This window comes from Bubalus kerabau, chromosome 18, assembly GCF_029407905.1.
Source record: "Bubalus kerabau isolate K-KA32 ecotype Philippines breed swamp buffalo chromosome 18, PCC_UOA_SB_1v2, whole genome shotgun sequence".
NCBI lineage: Eukaryota > Metazoa > Chordata > Mammalia > Artiodactyla > Bovidae > Bubalus > Bubalus kerabau.
In genome coordinates this window covers 15,668,904-15,683,239 of record NC_073641.1, presented here as the reverse complement: position 1 = coordinate 15,683,239, position 14,336 = coordinate 15,668,904, and the positions used below count along the sequence as shown (strand labels likewise).

Genomic DNA, 14,336 nt, shown 5'->3' with positions numbered 1-14,336 from the left:
AAGGAACAGGCGATCCTTGAGGAGTTGCACGGCTGGGATTTGGCATTGATGAAATCCAAAATTAAGGAGTCCCGTACGCTCTGCTGAAAGGAGCCTGGACTTGAGCTGTGGCTTCTAAGTTGTAAGGCGGGGGTGATTTAGTTAGATCAATGGCTGAAAAAGACAACTTTGTGATTAGTGGGAATCAAGATTGAAAAGGCATGGTTCTGACAAAATAACCAGAGAAGAACTAACTAAAAGAGACACAGAAATACCACTTGAGAGGTTGGTGAAATGCAGCCCTCATAGCTTGAACAGAAACATTAGTTCCAAAGTAAATACTGGGAATGTTTGCCAAGTATTTTAAAGAATTGGAACAAATTTCAGGAAATGCCATGCAGACTGTAAACTACAACACTATAGGAAAAGGATGGGAGCATGGATTAAATATAAATTCTGGGGAAGTTGTGACATTTTACGTCATGGAGTTTCACACTAGTCCTGGCCCTAATAAAACACACGTTCCTGTATGGATGTTTATTTGTGATAATGAAGGGAGATAGTGTTGTGATGCTGTTTCAGCCGTGTCAGTACCATCTCGTCTCAAACACATAAAGCATCTACAGTGTGCTCAGCGAGATGCTAGGGTTGTGACACCAGATGAGTACAATGGTTATTGTGCTAGAAGAGTCCTCGTCTGATTTGGCATACAACACCAGCCAGTTGAACAAGTGGATGACAGTTACTTCTGTGTCTAAAATAGATGCCACAGCTAAAAGGTGATACAAGCTCAGATCTATATGAACTGACACAGTCAAAGACACCCTGTGGAAGGACGTGGAGGCCTTTATGCTTCAAAAGAAAATGAACCCAGTAAATTAGAATATTTCTTTAAAATATTTCTTCATTTTTGGCTCTGTTGGATCTTAGTTGCAGCACACGCAATCTTTCTTCACAGCGCATGGACCTTCCTAGCTGTGGCGTGAGGACTTAGTTGCTCTGTGGCACGTGGGATCTTCCCGGACCAGGGATGGGACCCATGTTCCCTGCATTGACAGGTGGATTCTTAACCCCTGGATCACCAGGGAAGTCCCAATCAGAACATTTCTGAAAGTACATTCCATAAAATATTTTCCTAAATTTTTCAGACAATTATTAACTCACAGTAACAATGGCATGCTCATTTGTCAAAACAAAATTCTTTAGCCTGGTAATCTCAGTCAAAATCTGTGCCGCTTGCTTTCTTCGCCTAAATATTTGGTGTTTGGACACAGGAGACCAGAGTCCCAGCAAATGCATCTTCCTGTCAATTCTACTATGGTATTTTGTATTATTTCTTGGTTAGAAATTCAGAGCTGTGTGTTGAAAGTGCTTCAAAGACAGAGGAGAAAATGAAGGTGTGGTTGGGACTGAAATAATAGCCTGGGAGTCTGTGGAGAGCAGGCAAGAAAGCTAGAGTTTAATTAGACTGTGGGAATCTTGGATTTAATCTAGATTTTCATGTTCACATAACTGCATGTAATAACTCCTGTAGGGAAAGACAAGATCACGGTGTGTTGCCTGCTTTCAAATTTTGTAGCTCTCAGTTGCAAAAAGTCAATAAAAAATCCTCAATAGATCCTCAAGGGTACAAGCGCAGTTGCTAGAATGACGGCGGGCGCGCTGGTTTTCCTCCCCAAGTGCAGTTCCCCGGGGCTGCCGAGACACTGAAGGGAAGGGATCAAGGTACCAGCATCCAAAGCACCTAATGAGATTAAAATCATAATAAAGGGGCAAAGAAGGGATACTCAGCGAAAAAACAGTGGACGAGAGAAAGCAGAGACAATGAAGGGAGAAAAATTCTCAATAGATCAAAATGTTTTAGTTAGAAGTATTAGGGAATCCTTCTGTCTCCATCCCTTTTCTTCAGTAACAAGAATTATATCCTGAATGGAACTACGACAGAATCCCAGACGGTGAGAAAAGAAGGTATAAGATTAAAATTTTCATGTGTTCTGTTGACCATGAAATCATGATCTCTAACATCTGTTCCTTTCTTCTTACCACATCTACATTTAGGAAATCATTGCACTTTAAGGTAGCTTCTTGTTAGTTGCCATGGAAGCCATACAGGGGTGATCATGGGTACAGCCATTAAGCCAAGATAGAGCTGCTGACATCTTCATCAGTTTAACCAAGTTAAGATCAGGTGTGCTGTGACCAAACACTCCATCTTTCGATAAATGTTAGGAAATAAATGAAAACCAGAGGAAGTCATCATATCGGTGAGATGTTTGACATAATTTTCTTTTTTCTTTTTTTTTTTTTTAAATTTTATTTTATTTTTAAACTTTACATAACTGTATTAGTTTTGCCAAATATCAAAATGAATCCGCCACAGGTATACATGTGTTCCCCATCCTGAACCCTCCTCCCTCCTCCCTCCCCATTCCATCCCTCTGGGTCATCCCAGTGCACCAGCCCCTAGCATCCAGTATCGTGCATCGAACCTGGACTGGCAACTCGTTTCATACATGATATTTTACATGTTTCAATGCCATTCTCCCAAATCTTCCCACCCTCTCCCTCTCCCACAGAGTCCATAAGACTGTTCTATACATCAGTGTCTCTTTTGCTGTCTCGTACACAGGGTTATTGTTACCATCTTTCTAAATTCCATATATATGCGTTAGTATACTGTATTGGTGTTTTTCTTTCTGGCTTACTTCACTCTGTATAATTGGCTCCAGTTTCATCCACCTCATTAGAACTGATTCAAATGTATTCTTTTTAATGGCTGAATAATACTCCATTGTGTATATGTACCACAGCTTTCTTATCCATTCTTTTAAAGCTATTTAACATTAATGAAACGTGTCCATAGTAGTTGGTTTGTACTAAGACGAGTGGTGAAAGGAGCAGGGTATTGGGATGTAGAAATCTTATGTTTTACTCATCGCTGTCCCTGTTACTATTCCTTACCTCAGTGATCCCATGGCCAGCCTCTTCATCTGTCCTGCAGCTTCCTTGGAAGTCCAACCAATCAGGGCCATGGCTCATTCCTTCAAGGCCTCAGTTCTGTGTATCCATGAGGGATTGTGGGAATATATATTTTGGAAATTTTCAGCCAACACACTACATTTCACATCTCTTATTTTAGGCCACCACCAAGCCTGGGAGACCCTCCAGGCTTGGAAGGTCTTATACTCTGACCTCTGTATGTCTTGTTTTTTTCTCTGCTCATTTCTTCTTGTTTTTTCCTCTGCTCATTTCTTTATCAGCTTTCATTCCCTTTTCAGCCAGGATCCTGTTTGAGGCAAATAGCATAAAACCACATTCAAACTGGCTTTCAACAATAGACTCGAATAACTGGAAAGTCTAGCTCTAGGTCAGGCTTCAGAATTAGTTGATCTAAGGGATCGGTGATGTCAGTAAATATTTGGTTTCCTTCCTTTATTCTTCTAGTCGCAGTATTTATTTCATCGTTTAAGTCAGGTTCCACTCATTCTCTAAGATGGATGCCAGCTGCGGTCAAGGACAGCAACCTGCTCAGTTAGACTCAGGAGGAATGAGACCCCTTTCTCTCACAGCAGTGCTGAGGGTCAGGGATGCATGGGGCCTGGGAAGAAAGCGTGTATATGATCAGATAGGGGAAGAGGTGAATAGCTGGACAAAAAAACACATGCTTAGCTATTGGTCGTACTTGGACTCATCCTTTGTTATTTCCAGAGCCCTTGTCCCATGGGAAACAGACTCCTCCATTTTTTCATATTCTCTGGATCCTCTTTTCTCCTCCTAACCTTTATTGTAATCCATTTAGCTCTGAGGAAAGTATTTCCGCATATCCCTCTTTCTTCCACACGGCATATCACAAAGTAAGGAGGAAAGGTTGATATCTTCTCTGTTCCCGATTCCCTCCTCACCCCCAGCTCTGCTCACAGGCCAGCACCTCTTCACCAAGGCGTAAAAATGCCTCTGAGGCTCACGGTACCCTGCTCATGCTGTTCTCTCCCACCCACCCGGTTGGTGCCCCCCGTTCTTTGATGATTTTAATTTCTGGTTCAGTCTTCTTTTCTGCTCCCAGGCCCAGCCATCAGACTGCTGACTCCAGTGTTCCCGAAGACCGTCTGTCCAGTACTGGGCTGTCGGTTCTCTGCATTCTTCAACTCATTTATATCAGCCATCCACTTCCAGGAAAATATCCTGGTTCTTATCAGGGTTAACCTTTGGTTTCTTAAATTCAGACATCTATTGTTTTTACTAGAGCAAATTTGGAAAACTCAGCAGTGGCCACAGGACTGGAAAAGGTCAGTTTTCATTCCAATCCCAAAGAAAGGCAATGCCAAAGAATGCTCAAACTACCACACAATTGCACTCATCTCACATGCTAGTAAAGTAATGCTCAAAATTCTCCAAGCCAGGCTTCAGCAATATGTGAACTGTGAATTTCCTGATGTTCAAGCTGGTTTTAGAAAAGGAAGAGGAACCAGAGATCAAATTGTCAACATCTGCTGGATCATTGAAAAAGCAAGAGAGTTCCAGAAAAACATCTATTTCTGCTTTATTGACTATGCCAAAGCCTTTGTGTGGATCACAATAAACTGTGGAAAATTCTGAAAGAGATGGGAATACCAGACCACCTGACCTGCCTCTTGAGAAATCTGTATGCAGGTCAGGAAGAAACAGTTAGAACTGGACATGGAACAACAGACTGGTTCCAAATAGGAAAAGGAGTACGTCAAGGCTGTATATTGTCACCCTACTTATTTAACTTATATGCAGAGTACATCATGAGAAACGCTGGACTGGAAGAAGCATAAGCTGGAATCAAGATTGCCAGGAGAAATATCAATAACCTCAGATATGCAGATGACACCACCCTTCTGGCAGAAAGTGAAGAGGAACTAAAGAGCCTCTTGATGAAAGTGAAAGAGGAGAGTGAAAAAGTTGGCTTAAAGCTCAACATTCAGAAAACTAAGATCATGGCATCTGGTCCCATCACTTCATGGGAAATAGATGGGGAAACAGTGGAAACAGTGTCAGACTTTATTTTGGGGGGCTCCAAAATCACTGCAGGTGGTGACTGCAGCCATGAAATTAAAAGACACTTACTCCTTGGAAGGTAAGTTATGACCAACCTAGATAGCATATTCAAAAGCAGAGACATTACTTTGCCAACAAAGGTTCGTCTAGTCAAGGCTATGGTTTTTCCTGTGGTCATGTATGGATGTGAGAGTTGGACTGTGAAGAAGGCTGAGCACCGAAGAATTGATGGTTTTGAACTGTGGTGTTGGAGAAGACTCTTGAGAGTCCCTTGGACTGCAAGGAGATCCAACCAGTCCATTCTAAAGGAGATCAGCCCTGGGATTTCTTTGGAAGGAATGATGCTAAAACTGAAACTCCAGTACTTTGGCCACCTCATGCGAAGATTTGACTCATTGGAAAAGACTCTGATGCTGGGAGGGATTGAGGGCAGGAGGAGAAGGGGACGACAGAGGATGAGATGGCTGGATGGCATCACTGACTCAATGGACGTGAGTCTGAGTGAACTCCGGGAGATGGTGATGGACAAGGAGGCCTGGCATGCTGCGATTCATGGGGTCGCGAAGAGTTGGACACGACTGAGCGACTGAACTGATCTGAACTACTTGTTACATTGTTACCTGTTTCATTGATTTTGCTGAGATTACAGTCTCTCTTCCTATCTCATACAATTTGCTCTGCCCAGGGACATATGCCACTTCTTCCTACCTCCATTAGCACCTTGCTCCACATGTCCCCTTTTTTTTTGGCCAGCCATGCAGCACGTGGGATCTTAGTTCCCCAACCAGGGGTCAAACCCATGCTCCTTGCAGTGGAGGTACAGTCTTACCCATGGGACCACCAGGGAAGTTCCACTTTCGTATGTCATTTAATAGTGAGTGAGTGCATGAAAGCCGCTCAGATCAGATCAGATCAGATCAGTCGCTCAGTCGTGTCCGACTCTTTGTGACTCCATGAATCACAGCACGCCAGGCCTCCCTGTCCATCATCAGCTCCTGGAGTTCACTCAGACTCACGTCCATCGAGTCAGTGATGCCATCCAGCCATCTCATCCTCTGTCGTCCCCTTCTCCTCCTGCCCCCAATCCCTCCCAGCATCAGAGTCTTTTCCAATGAGTCAGCTCTTCGCCTGAGGTGGCCAAAGTACTGGAGTTTCAGCTTTAGCATCATTCCTTCCAATGAACTCCCAGGACTGATCTCCTTTAGGATGGACTGCTTGGATCTCCTTGCAGTCCAAGGGACTCTCAAGAGTCTTCTCCAACACCACAGTTCGAAAGCATCAATTCTTCGGTGCTCAGTCTTCTTCACAGTCCAACTCTCACATCCATACATGACCACAGGAAAAACTATAACCTTGACTAGACAGACCTTTGTTGGCAAAGTAATATCTCTGCTTTTGAATATGCTATCTAGGTTGGTCATAACTTACCTTCCAAGGAGTAAGCGTCTTTTAATTTCATGGCTGCAGTTACCATCTCAGTCATGTCCAACTATTTGTGATCCCATGGACTGTAGCCCACCCGGCTCTTCTCTGTCCATGGGATTCTCCAGGCAAGAATACTGGAGTGGGTTGCTGGTCCCTTCTCCAGGGCATCTTCCCAAACCAAACCCAGATGTCATTTAATAAGTAATTTAAAAAACTGGTTTCACACAGAATCATTAAAAATGACAAATTGCTCAAATAATATATTCAAACAGAACATAAATGAGTATTTTAAAATATTTTGATGTAAGAGCAAGACCTTTTTGTTAAATGTGAATCACTTGATCGGCATTCCTCACTGTCCTTGAGTAAACTCTACGCCAAAATGCATTATTTTTCATTTCCAGTTTCAGTCTGTTTAAAGTGAAGCAAGAGCACTCCAGACACGCATAAGTAATCTAAGTTAAGAAACCTGCTGAATCTTTGCAATTCTGTTTTAAATCTTCTCTAACAGCAGTTTTTTGGTTGGCTTTTTAGTAACTGTCCTGTTTAAAGTATTCCCAAGGTATTGACCTAAACAACAGATCATTCTTTTGGCACACATTTAACCAGTTAAGTACTTCAGTTACATGAAAATGAGTATAATAAGTATCAACAGTTCTGTAACAAATAAACTTGACTCTTGGTGAATATATAACTCAGCTGGTTGAAGGAGAAATGTGGAAATACATTGGAAAATAGTCTGCCAGTCTTGAGTATAACCATCAACCAGTATGTTTCATGTAGGAGACCTCAGTTATTAGGAGAGATGGTTAAGGGGGTCAGACGGCTAAGGCTTCTCCTATGTTAATAATGTGCCTTTCTGTGTCTCAGCCCCTTACATGCCTTAGTCTCCTTGTTCTCACAGCCAGCTCCATGGAGAGTTGCTGAGGTGCACTCTCTCAGTTCTTCACCTCCATACCCTCAGTCATAGTAATCTGACTTCCACCCCTACCACCTGGCCGACACTGCTCTTGCCAGAGTCATTAGTGACATTCCTGTTGCTGAATTCAACAGAGACTTTGTGTCTTCTTGAAATTCATACATCACACTGTCCTTCACTCCTCCCTTTTTCCGTGTTCACTTTTCACAATTCCTTGAACCCTTCCTACTTGATTTTCTTTCCTTCCGCTTCAATGATTAGAGTTAGAGTCCGGTTGTTCTGTTCTTCCTCTGCAAATTCCCCAGGGCCAGCTCAACCACCCATGTCACTCCAATTACATTCAACAGTGATGAATTTTGCTGACTTGTACCACAGCCGCTTCAGACTTGGCACATCCAAAACTGAATTTCTCTGTGTCCCACCAGAGAGCCTCCTCCTTTGTCTAACTTCCCTATTTTAGCAATGGTGCCTCTGTCCCTCTAGTTCCAAGAGAGAAGGCTAGACACCACCTCACCTCTTCCTCAAATACATTCAGTACCAAGTCATAGTGATTTTACTTCCTGAATATCTTCTAAGTTCCCCCTGTTTCCTAGTGAGGTATTCCATAATATTATGCCCCAGTTCCCATCACAGCTTTCCTCTGGAATGAGCCCTCTTTTCTAAACATTTCAACTCATTATAATTTGAGTGTTTTGTTTAAAACACATACCTTTTCTCATCTCTCACCTGATTGAAACCCTTCAGTGGCTTTGTCGTGACCCTTAGAGTAGGTCTGAACTCTTAAGTGATTCCCAAGGCTCTTCATTCTCGAGTCCGTACTTAAGCTTTTCAGATTTTTCATTCCTTACAGTCTTTACCTTTGGATAACTTCTATACATTGTTCAGATCTTGGCTTGCTCATTGTTCCTTTTAGAAAATCTTTCTAGAGAAGCTCCTTCTGTGATATTTCAGAGTTCTCCCTGTTTACCCTATAAAACTCATCTCAGTGTAGCACAATTACCTATTAATCGATTTGTCTTCCCTATATTATAAATTATATATGTTATAAATAGAAGGGTCCCAGTCAATTGCCTTTGTGTCTTTGGCGCCTGTAACAAGGAGTAGACATAGCGCATGCTTGTAAGTGTTTGTTGAACAAACGACATTAAATCAGTCACTTAGCCTTTCTGAGCCTCAATTGCATCATCTGTTAAAGGCGAATATTGTCCTGCCCACATCATAAGGTCGTTTTGGGGTCTTGTAAGATAATAGGAATTAAGTTGAGTATTCTGGTTAAGAGAGTAGGTTCCTGCTCTCTACTTCTTGGTTTTTAATCCTAGCTCTCACTATATCGCCAGCTGTGTGACCTGGGGCAAGTTAGTTAACTCTTCTGTGTTTTAGTGACCCCCTTGGCTAAATAAAAATAACCACAATATCTACCTCATAGGGTTATTGTGAGTTTTAACTGAAAAGCATTCAGTACAGTACCTAAACACAATAAATGTTAGCTATTATAATATTTTTATTTATAAGCTCTAGAATTCCATATTATAACTATATATGCAAACATATGCCATCAATTTTTAGTTTCAGTATTTTAAGGGGTTAAAGGATTGGTATAATTTTTAATTTTTTCCCCTTTATCTTTTAGGATAATACCATACCAGATTTTATTTTTTAAGTCATAAATTCAAGTCAACATAGTTGATTAACATGAAATTTTAGTAATACATTTTTTTAATTGTTCAATATAAAAATAATTTTGAAAATCCTTCCTGAATATCAAAATATTGAGTTTACATACATAGTAGGTAAATATTAGCAAGAGAAAAATATAAACATTAACATAAGAAAGATTACTGGTTTAATTTATAAAGGATGATTATCAATATTATATCTTTGACACCTAACTTTATTTCTCTGATTTAATTACATAAGTAATTCAGTGTTTGGGAAGTCCAAATTCCATTAACTCTGTAACTAGTCAAGAAAACAAGTAAATACAAGAGCATTTAGTTTCATGAGTATGTATTCACCGGAAAGAAATTTGCTCAATTTGAGTAAAAAGTTCTTTCTAATTTAAAATTTAATTAAATAATACACATTTGTCTGTTGACTTTGGACCAAAAAAGTGCCTAATTTTTATCCTTTTCTGATTCTTTTTAGAGTTGGTGGTTCCAGAATTTTATTCAGAATGACTTTAGGAAGAGAAGAGATGTCTCCCCTTCAGGCAATGTCTTCCTATATGGCAGCTGGTAGGAATGTTTTAAGATGGGATCTTTCACCAGAGCAAATCAAAACAAGAACTGAGGAACTCATCTCGCAGACCAAACAGGTGTACGATGCTATTGGAATGCTTGACATTAAGGAGGTAACTTACGAGAACTGTTTGCAGGCACTGGCAGACATAGAAGTGAAATATATAGGTGAGTAGGATGCAAAAACATATAAATATTTCATTTTGTGGGCATCATAAACCATTTTATGCTTCCCGACTCAACAATTCATTTTCCAATTTTACAAGACATTGATTTTTATACAATGATTTGTAATTGCTTAAATGATTAATGATTCATAATTGCTTAGAATTATATTACCTAAGGTAAAAAATTTTATTATGTGGCCTGTGGTGCTATAAAACATACACTCTTGTTACAGCTGCTTTCTGGAGAGCAATATCTATCAAAACTTTTTAAGACATGCAGGCAGATTCTTTACCAGCTGAGCCACAAAGGAAGCCCAAGAATACTGGAGTGGGTAGCCTATCCCTTCTCCAGTGGTTCTTCCTGACCCAGGAATTGAACTGGGGTCTCCTGCATTGCAAGCAGATTCTTTACCAACTGAGCTATCAGGGAAGCCCTAACAAGTGCATACCCTAGCCCGATAATTAATTCCCCATTTAGGTATAATCTAAGAAATAATTAGATATAGGAAAAATCATGTATAAATTTATGTATAAACAGGTACTCTATCATAGCAGAAGCTTGGAAACAACTGCTAAGTGTCAACTAGTAGAATAGCTAAATAAATTATGGTATATTCCCCCTCTGTAACAGTATGCAGGCATTAAAATCATGTTTAGGAGTAGTATTTAGTAACATTAAAAGGACAGAGAAAGAAAACAAATTTTAATAATGTCTTGGGTACTAAGTTTATAGTTGATTTTTAATTTACTCTTTATACTTTTCTCTATTTTCCATATTTCCTACACTTAAAATATATTATTTTTATAATCTAACTATTGTGTGTTCGGTTATGTCCGACTCTTTGCAGCCCCATGGACTGCAGCCCACCAGTCTCCTCTGTCCCTGGAATTTTCCAGACAAGAATACTGGAAAAGGTTGCCATTTCCTGCTCCAGGGGATCTTCTTGACCCAGGGATCGAACCCACCTCTTGCATCTCCTGCATTGCTGGCGGACTCTTTACCACTGCCCAACCTGGGAAACCCCCAATATAACTATTAGACCCTTTGAATTATAAGGAATGAAGAATCATGCCAGTTATCTCAAAGAAATTTGTAGGATAATTATGCCTAAACAATCTTGGCTGTGTGGTAACTGGGCTTTCTAAGAACATAGGCTATAACTGAATATCATAAACATTTGTATGAATTCTGGAATTTGGAAGGTTGTCCAAAATCTTAAGCAGCCCCAGTGACCAAATCATCTCTTTACCCATACCAAGAGCTCCCTACCCTATGTCCTACCATGACACAGGGACTTGACTGCTTTCTCTTCCCTCTATGTTTCTGTTTCAATTTCTGCCACTTACTACCAGCTTCTTCACTCTCGTTTTTGTTCAGTCACTAAGTCGTTTCTTACTCTTTGAGACCATGGACTGCAGCACAACAGGCTTCCCTGTCCTTCACTATCTCCTGGAGTTTGCTCGAATTCATATGCATTGAGTTGGTGATGCTATCTAACCTCTCACCTTCTACCACCCTCTTCTCCCTGGTGGGTCAGATGGTAAAGAATCTGCGTGCAATACAGGATTCCATCCCTGGGTCAGAAAGATACCCTGGAGAAGGGAATGACTACCCACTCCAGTATTCTTGCCTGAATTCCACAGACAGAGGAGTCTGTTGGGCTACAGTCTATGTGCTCACACAGAATCATGACTCAGTGACTTTTTTTTTTTCCACTCTGATTAATGACCACTAAATTTTGCTACAAGCCTTGAACTTAAAATCTTCAATAAAAAAGATCTGATTGGGCTTGTAGTTAGTCAAATAAAGGGAGTTGATTCCCATTCAGCAGAGCTTTCTCAGCAGGCAATTTCATTTGCCTTTTCCACCCTGTAAGTGGTTTGTCCTTGGTTCACATACTCACATGTTCAGTCACTTATGGCTATGATGGTGTGCCAGGGTAATAGCTTATGCATTTAAGAAATGTAAAAATAAGTGGGGAAAAAATCTTTTAAAACAGAATGATCTTAAATTCTGCTTTTTCTCCCCAAATCATACATCTTTTAAATATAACTTTGGTTTTGTGATATTTGTTCTCCCTCTCCTATGAATTTCTCTTCATAGGTTAATCATAAAAATGTTTGAATTTCAGAATAGATTTTTTTAAGTAATTTTTTTAAATTATCTAATTTTTAAATTTAGATAATTTATCTAATAAATTTTAAAAATTATCTATTTTTTTAAAAAACAAACACCATGAATTTGTTCAGGTATTTGTGGCATTTTTATAGCTTCCTTTGTAACCATGTTTCAAGAGGACTGATATGCATAAGGTAGCTTGTTTAACTGGACAGTTCCTTGGTATGTAAAGGGTAGCTTTGCCGTCTACCATATATCGCATGTGTAAATTTTACCTATTTACAATACCTTCAAAGTGCTAAAGAGTAAAATTAAAATATATTGTCACAACATAGCCACAACTTCCCTGTAAATGATACTTTTTTTTTTTTTTTGCTGTAGTATGGATTATTTCAAGACATCAGATTTTTGCCTAATTAAAGTCAAAATACAAATGTTTGAAAAATCCAGCTACCAAGTTTGATATGTGAAAGTGAGAACAGAAGACATCACCACTATCATTTAACAGGAAGGGCCCCAATATTCATCTGCTTACTGGATATGTCCATTGAGATTTCTGAGGATCATTTGAAATTATATGCAGCTTTTTATGTTTGTATGAATGCTTGCATTTGGGGGAGGGTTCATGACTTTGGTTAGATTAAGAGTTTATTGTAAAGGTTAAGAACTTTTCTAAACAAACCCATCCCTCTAAATCACCTGCTTGTTTCTTAAACATGCTTTGTTTTGCCAGTCCCCATGTTTGCGGTCTCTACTTCTCCAGTCCCCAGCTGAGCTCTTCCTCTCGCCCCGCCCACCCCTAAGGTCCAGCCTTCTCAATGGGTGTGGCTTAATGCCTCAGTCCTTGGTATTGCTGCCTTCGAGTTCCTGTCCCATTCATTTGACAGCTAAGCTGCTCTGTCCTTGTATTGTTGTTTATCTTTTCATGTACTGTTCCCTACCCCCAACTCCCAGACTATAAAATGCCTCAGTATGAGAACTATATCTTTTAAATTGGAAGGTTGTGATTGATGTATACACTGTAACTATATATATATATAAAATAGATACTAGCAAGAGCCTACCGTATAGCACAGGGAGCTCTACTTAATACTTGGTAATGGCCTATATGAGAAAAGAATCTAAAATAGAGTGGTTATATGTATATGTGTAACTGATTCGCTTTTTTGTGTTCCTGAAACTAACACAACTTTGTAAGTCAACTATACTCCAATAAATTTTTTTTTAAAGGACATCTTTTTTCCCCTCTACATTCCCAGATAATAAATTGCACTCTAACCATACTTCGTTAATTACTCAGTGCACAGCCTTATTGTTCTTAGCAATGCCCCTGGACTAGCAAAGTCCTGTTTTAGACACTGTTTCTCAAAAGCCTTAGGAGCCTCTAGAGAAAATATATAATCTTAGACTTATATTGGGATAATCCTTCATCTGTGTATGAGGTATTTTTCTTAATACCAACTTGATGAGTCCTTGTGGTTTTTTTTCCTCTATTAACAGTGGAACGAACCATGCTAGATTTTCCCCAGCACGTCTCCTCTGACAAAAAAGTACGAGCTGCAAGTACAGAAGCAGACAAAAGACTTTCTCGTTTTGATATTGAGATGAGCATGAGACAAGATATCTTTCTGAGAATTGTTCATTTAAAGGTAAATGATCTTATAATTCCTTTAACAGGAAAAAAAAAAACCAACAATAAAAACATAAAAGCCTTTGACCAATGATAAAAAGTATTTGAATGTGCCTAGATTTTGTGTCTAATTATTATAATAGAGGGCACAGCGTAGTGTTATATTATGCCACTTAGGTTTATGTTGAGCTACTAATTACATTCATTTAAAATTTTTAAGACCAAGTATAATAAAAGAGTGTACATCTATAAATCTAAGTCTTTTTAACTATCATGGACTTTAATAGTTTAATGAAAAAAATTCTTTGAATTTTAAAAAAATTGCAGCTCAAATGGAGTTGAGTTGTCTATAAATAATCATGTGGTTTTGACCATAAACCTGATGGCATACTGTTTGATTGTGCATGCCGGAGACACTCCTCTCTGTCATTCTTACATTTCTCGGACTCACAGAAATTACGGATTATGAGATCTCTAGGTGGGTCTGCCTTGAGTGTTTTGACTCTTTTCATCACCAATGTTGATTTGCTTCCTAGCATTTTCATCATTTCTTTGCTTTGAATTTTTATTTTCATGGTTCTCAGCAATTTGTTTGGAAAACAACCAAGGTTTTACAATCCTAGGCATTTTTGTTAATTTTGCATGTTGCATATGCAAAATCTCTAAGATTGTTTTCTTTTTAGCAAATTATGACAAGAATTGAAATAAAAAGCTGTTTTATTTCAAATGTTTTATTTGTAATTCACTGTGGCATGTGTAATCAAAAATTTATTTAGACATGTAAGACATATGTGCTATTTTTTCATGTCAGACATTTTTCACCCTTAATTTGTGTTCA

General features: G+C 39.3%; 1 protein-coding gene across 3 annotated transcripts in view; it reads left to right on the top strand.

The window, feature by feature from the left end:
* NLN (neurolysin) overlaps positions 1–14,336 on the top strand; it is a 93,323-nt gene that overhangs the window by 22,882 nt on the left and 56,105 nt on the right. For all 3 annotated transcript variants that reach the window (XM_055554450.1, XM_055554449.1, XM_055554448.1), the window contains 2 exons: positions 9,491–9,750; positions 13,369–13,517. In XM_055554450.1, coding sequence (XP_055410425.1) covers positions 9,519–9,750; positions 13,369–13,517 — 381 coding nt within the window. In that variant the 5' untranslated portion in view covers positions 9,491–9,518. The remainder of the gene's footprint in view (positions 1–9,490; positions 9,751–13,368; positions 13,518–14,336) is intronic.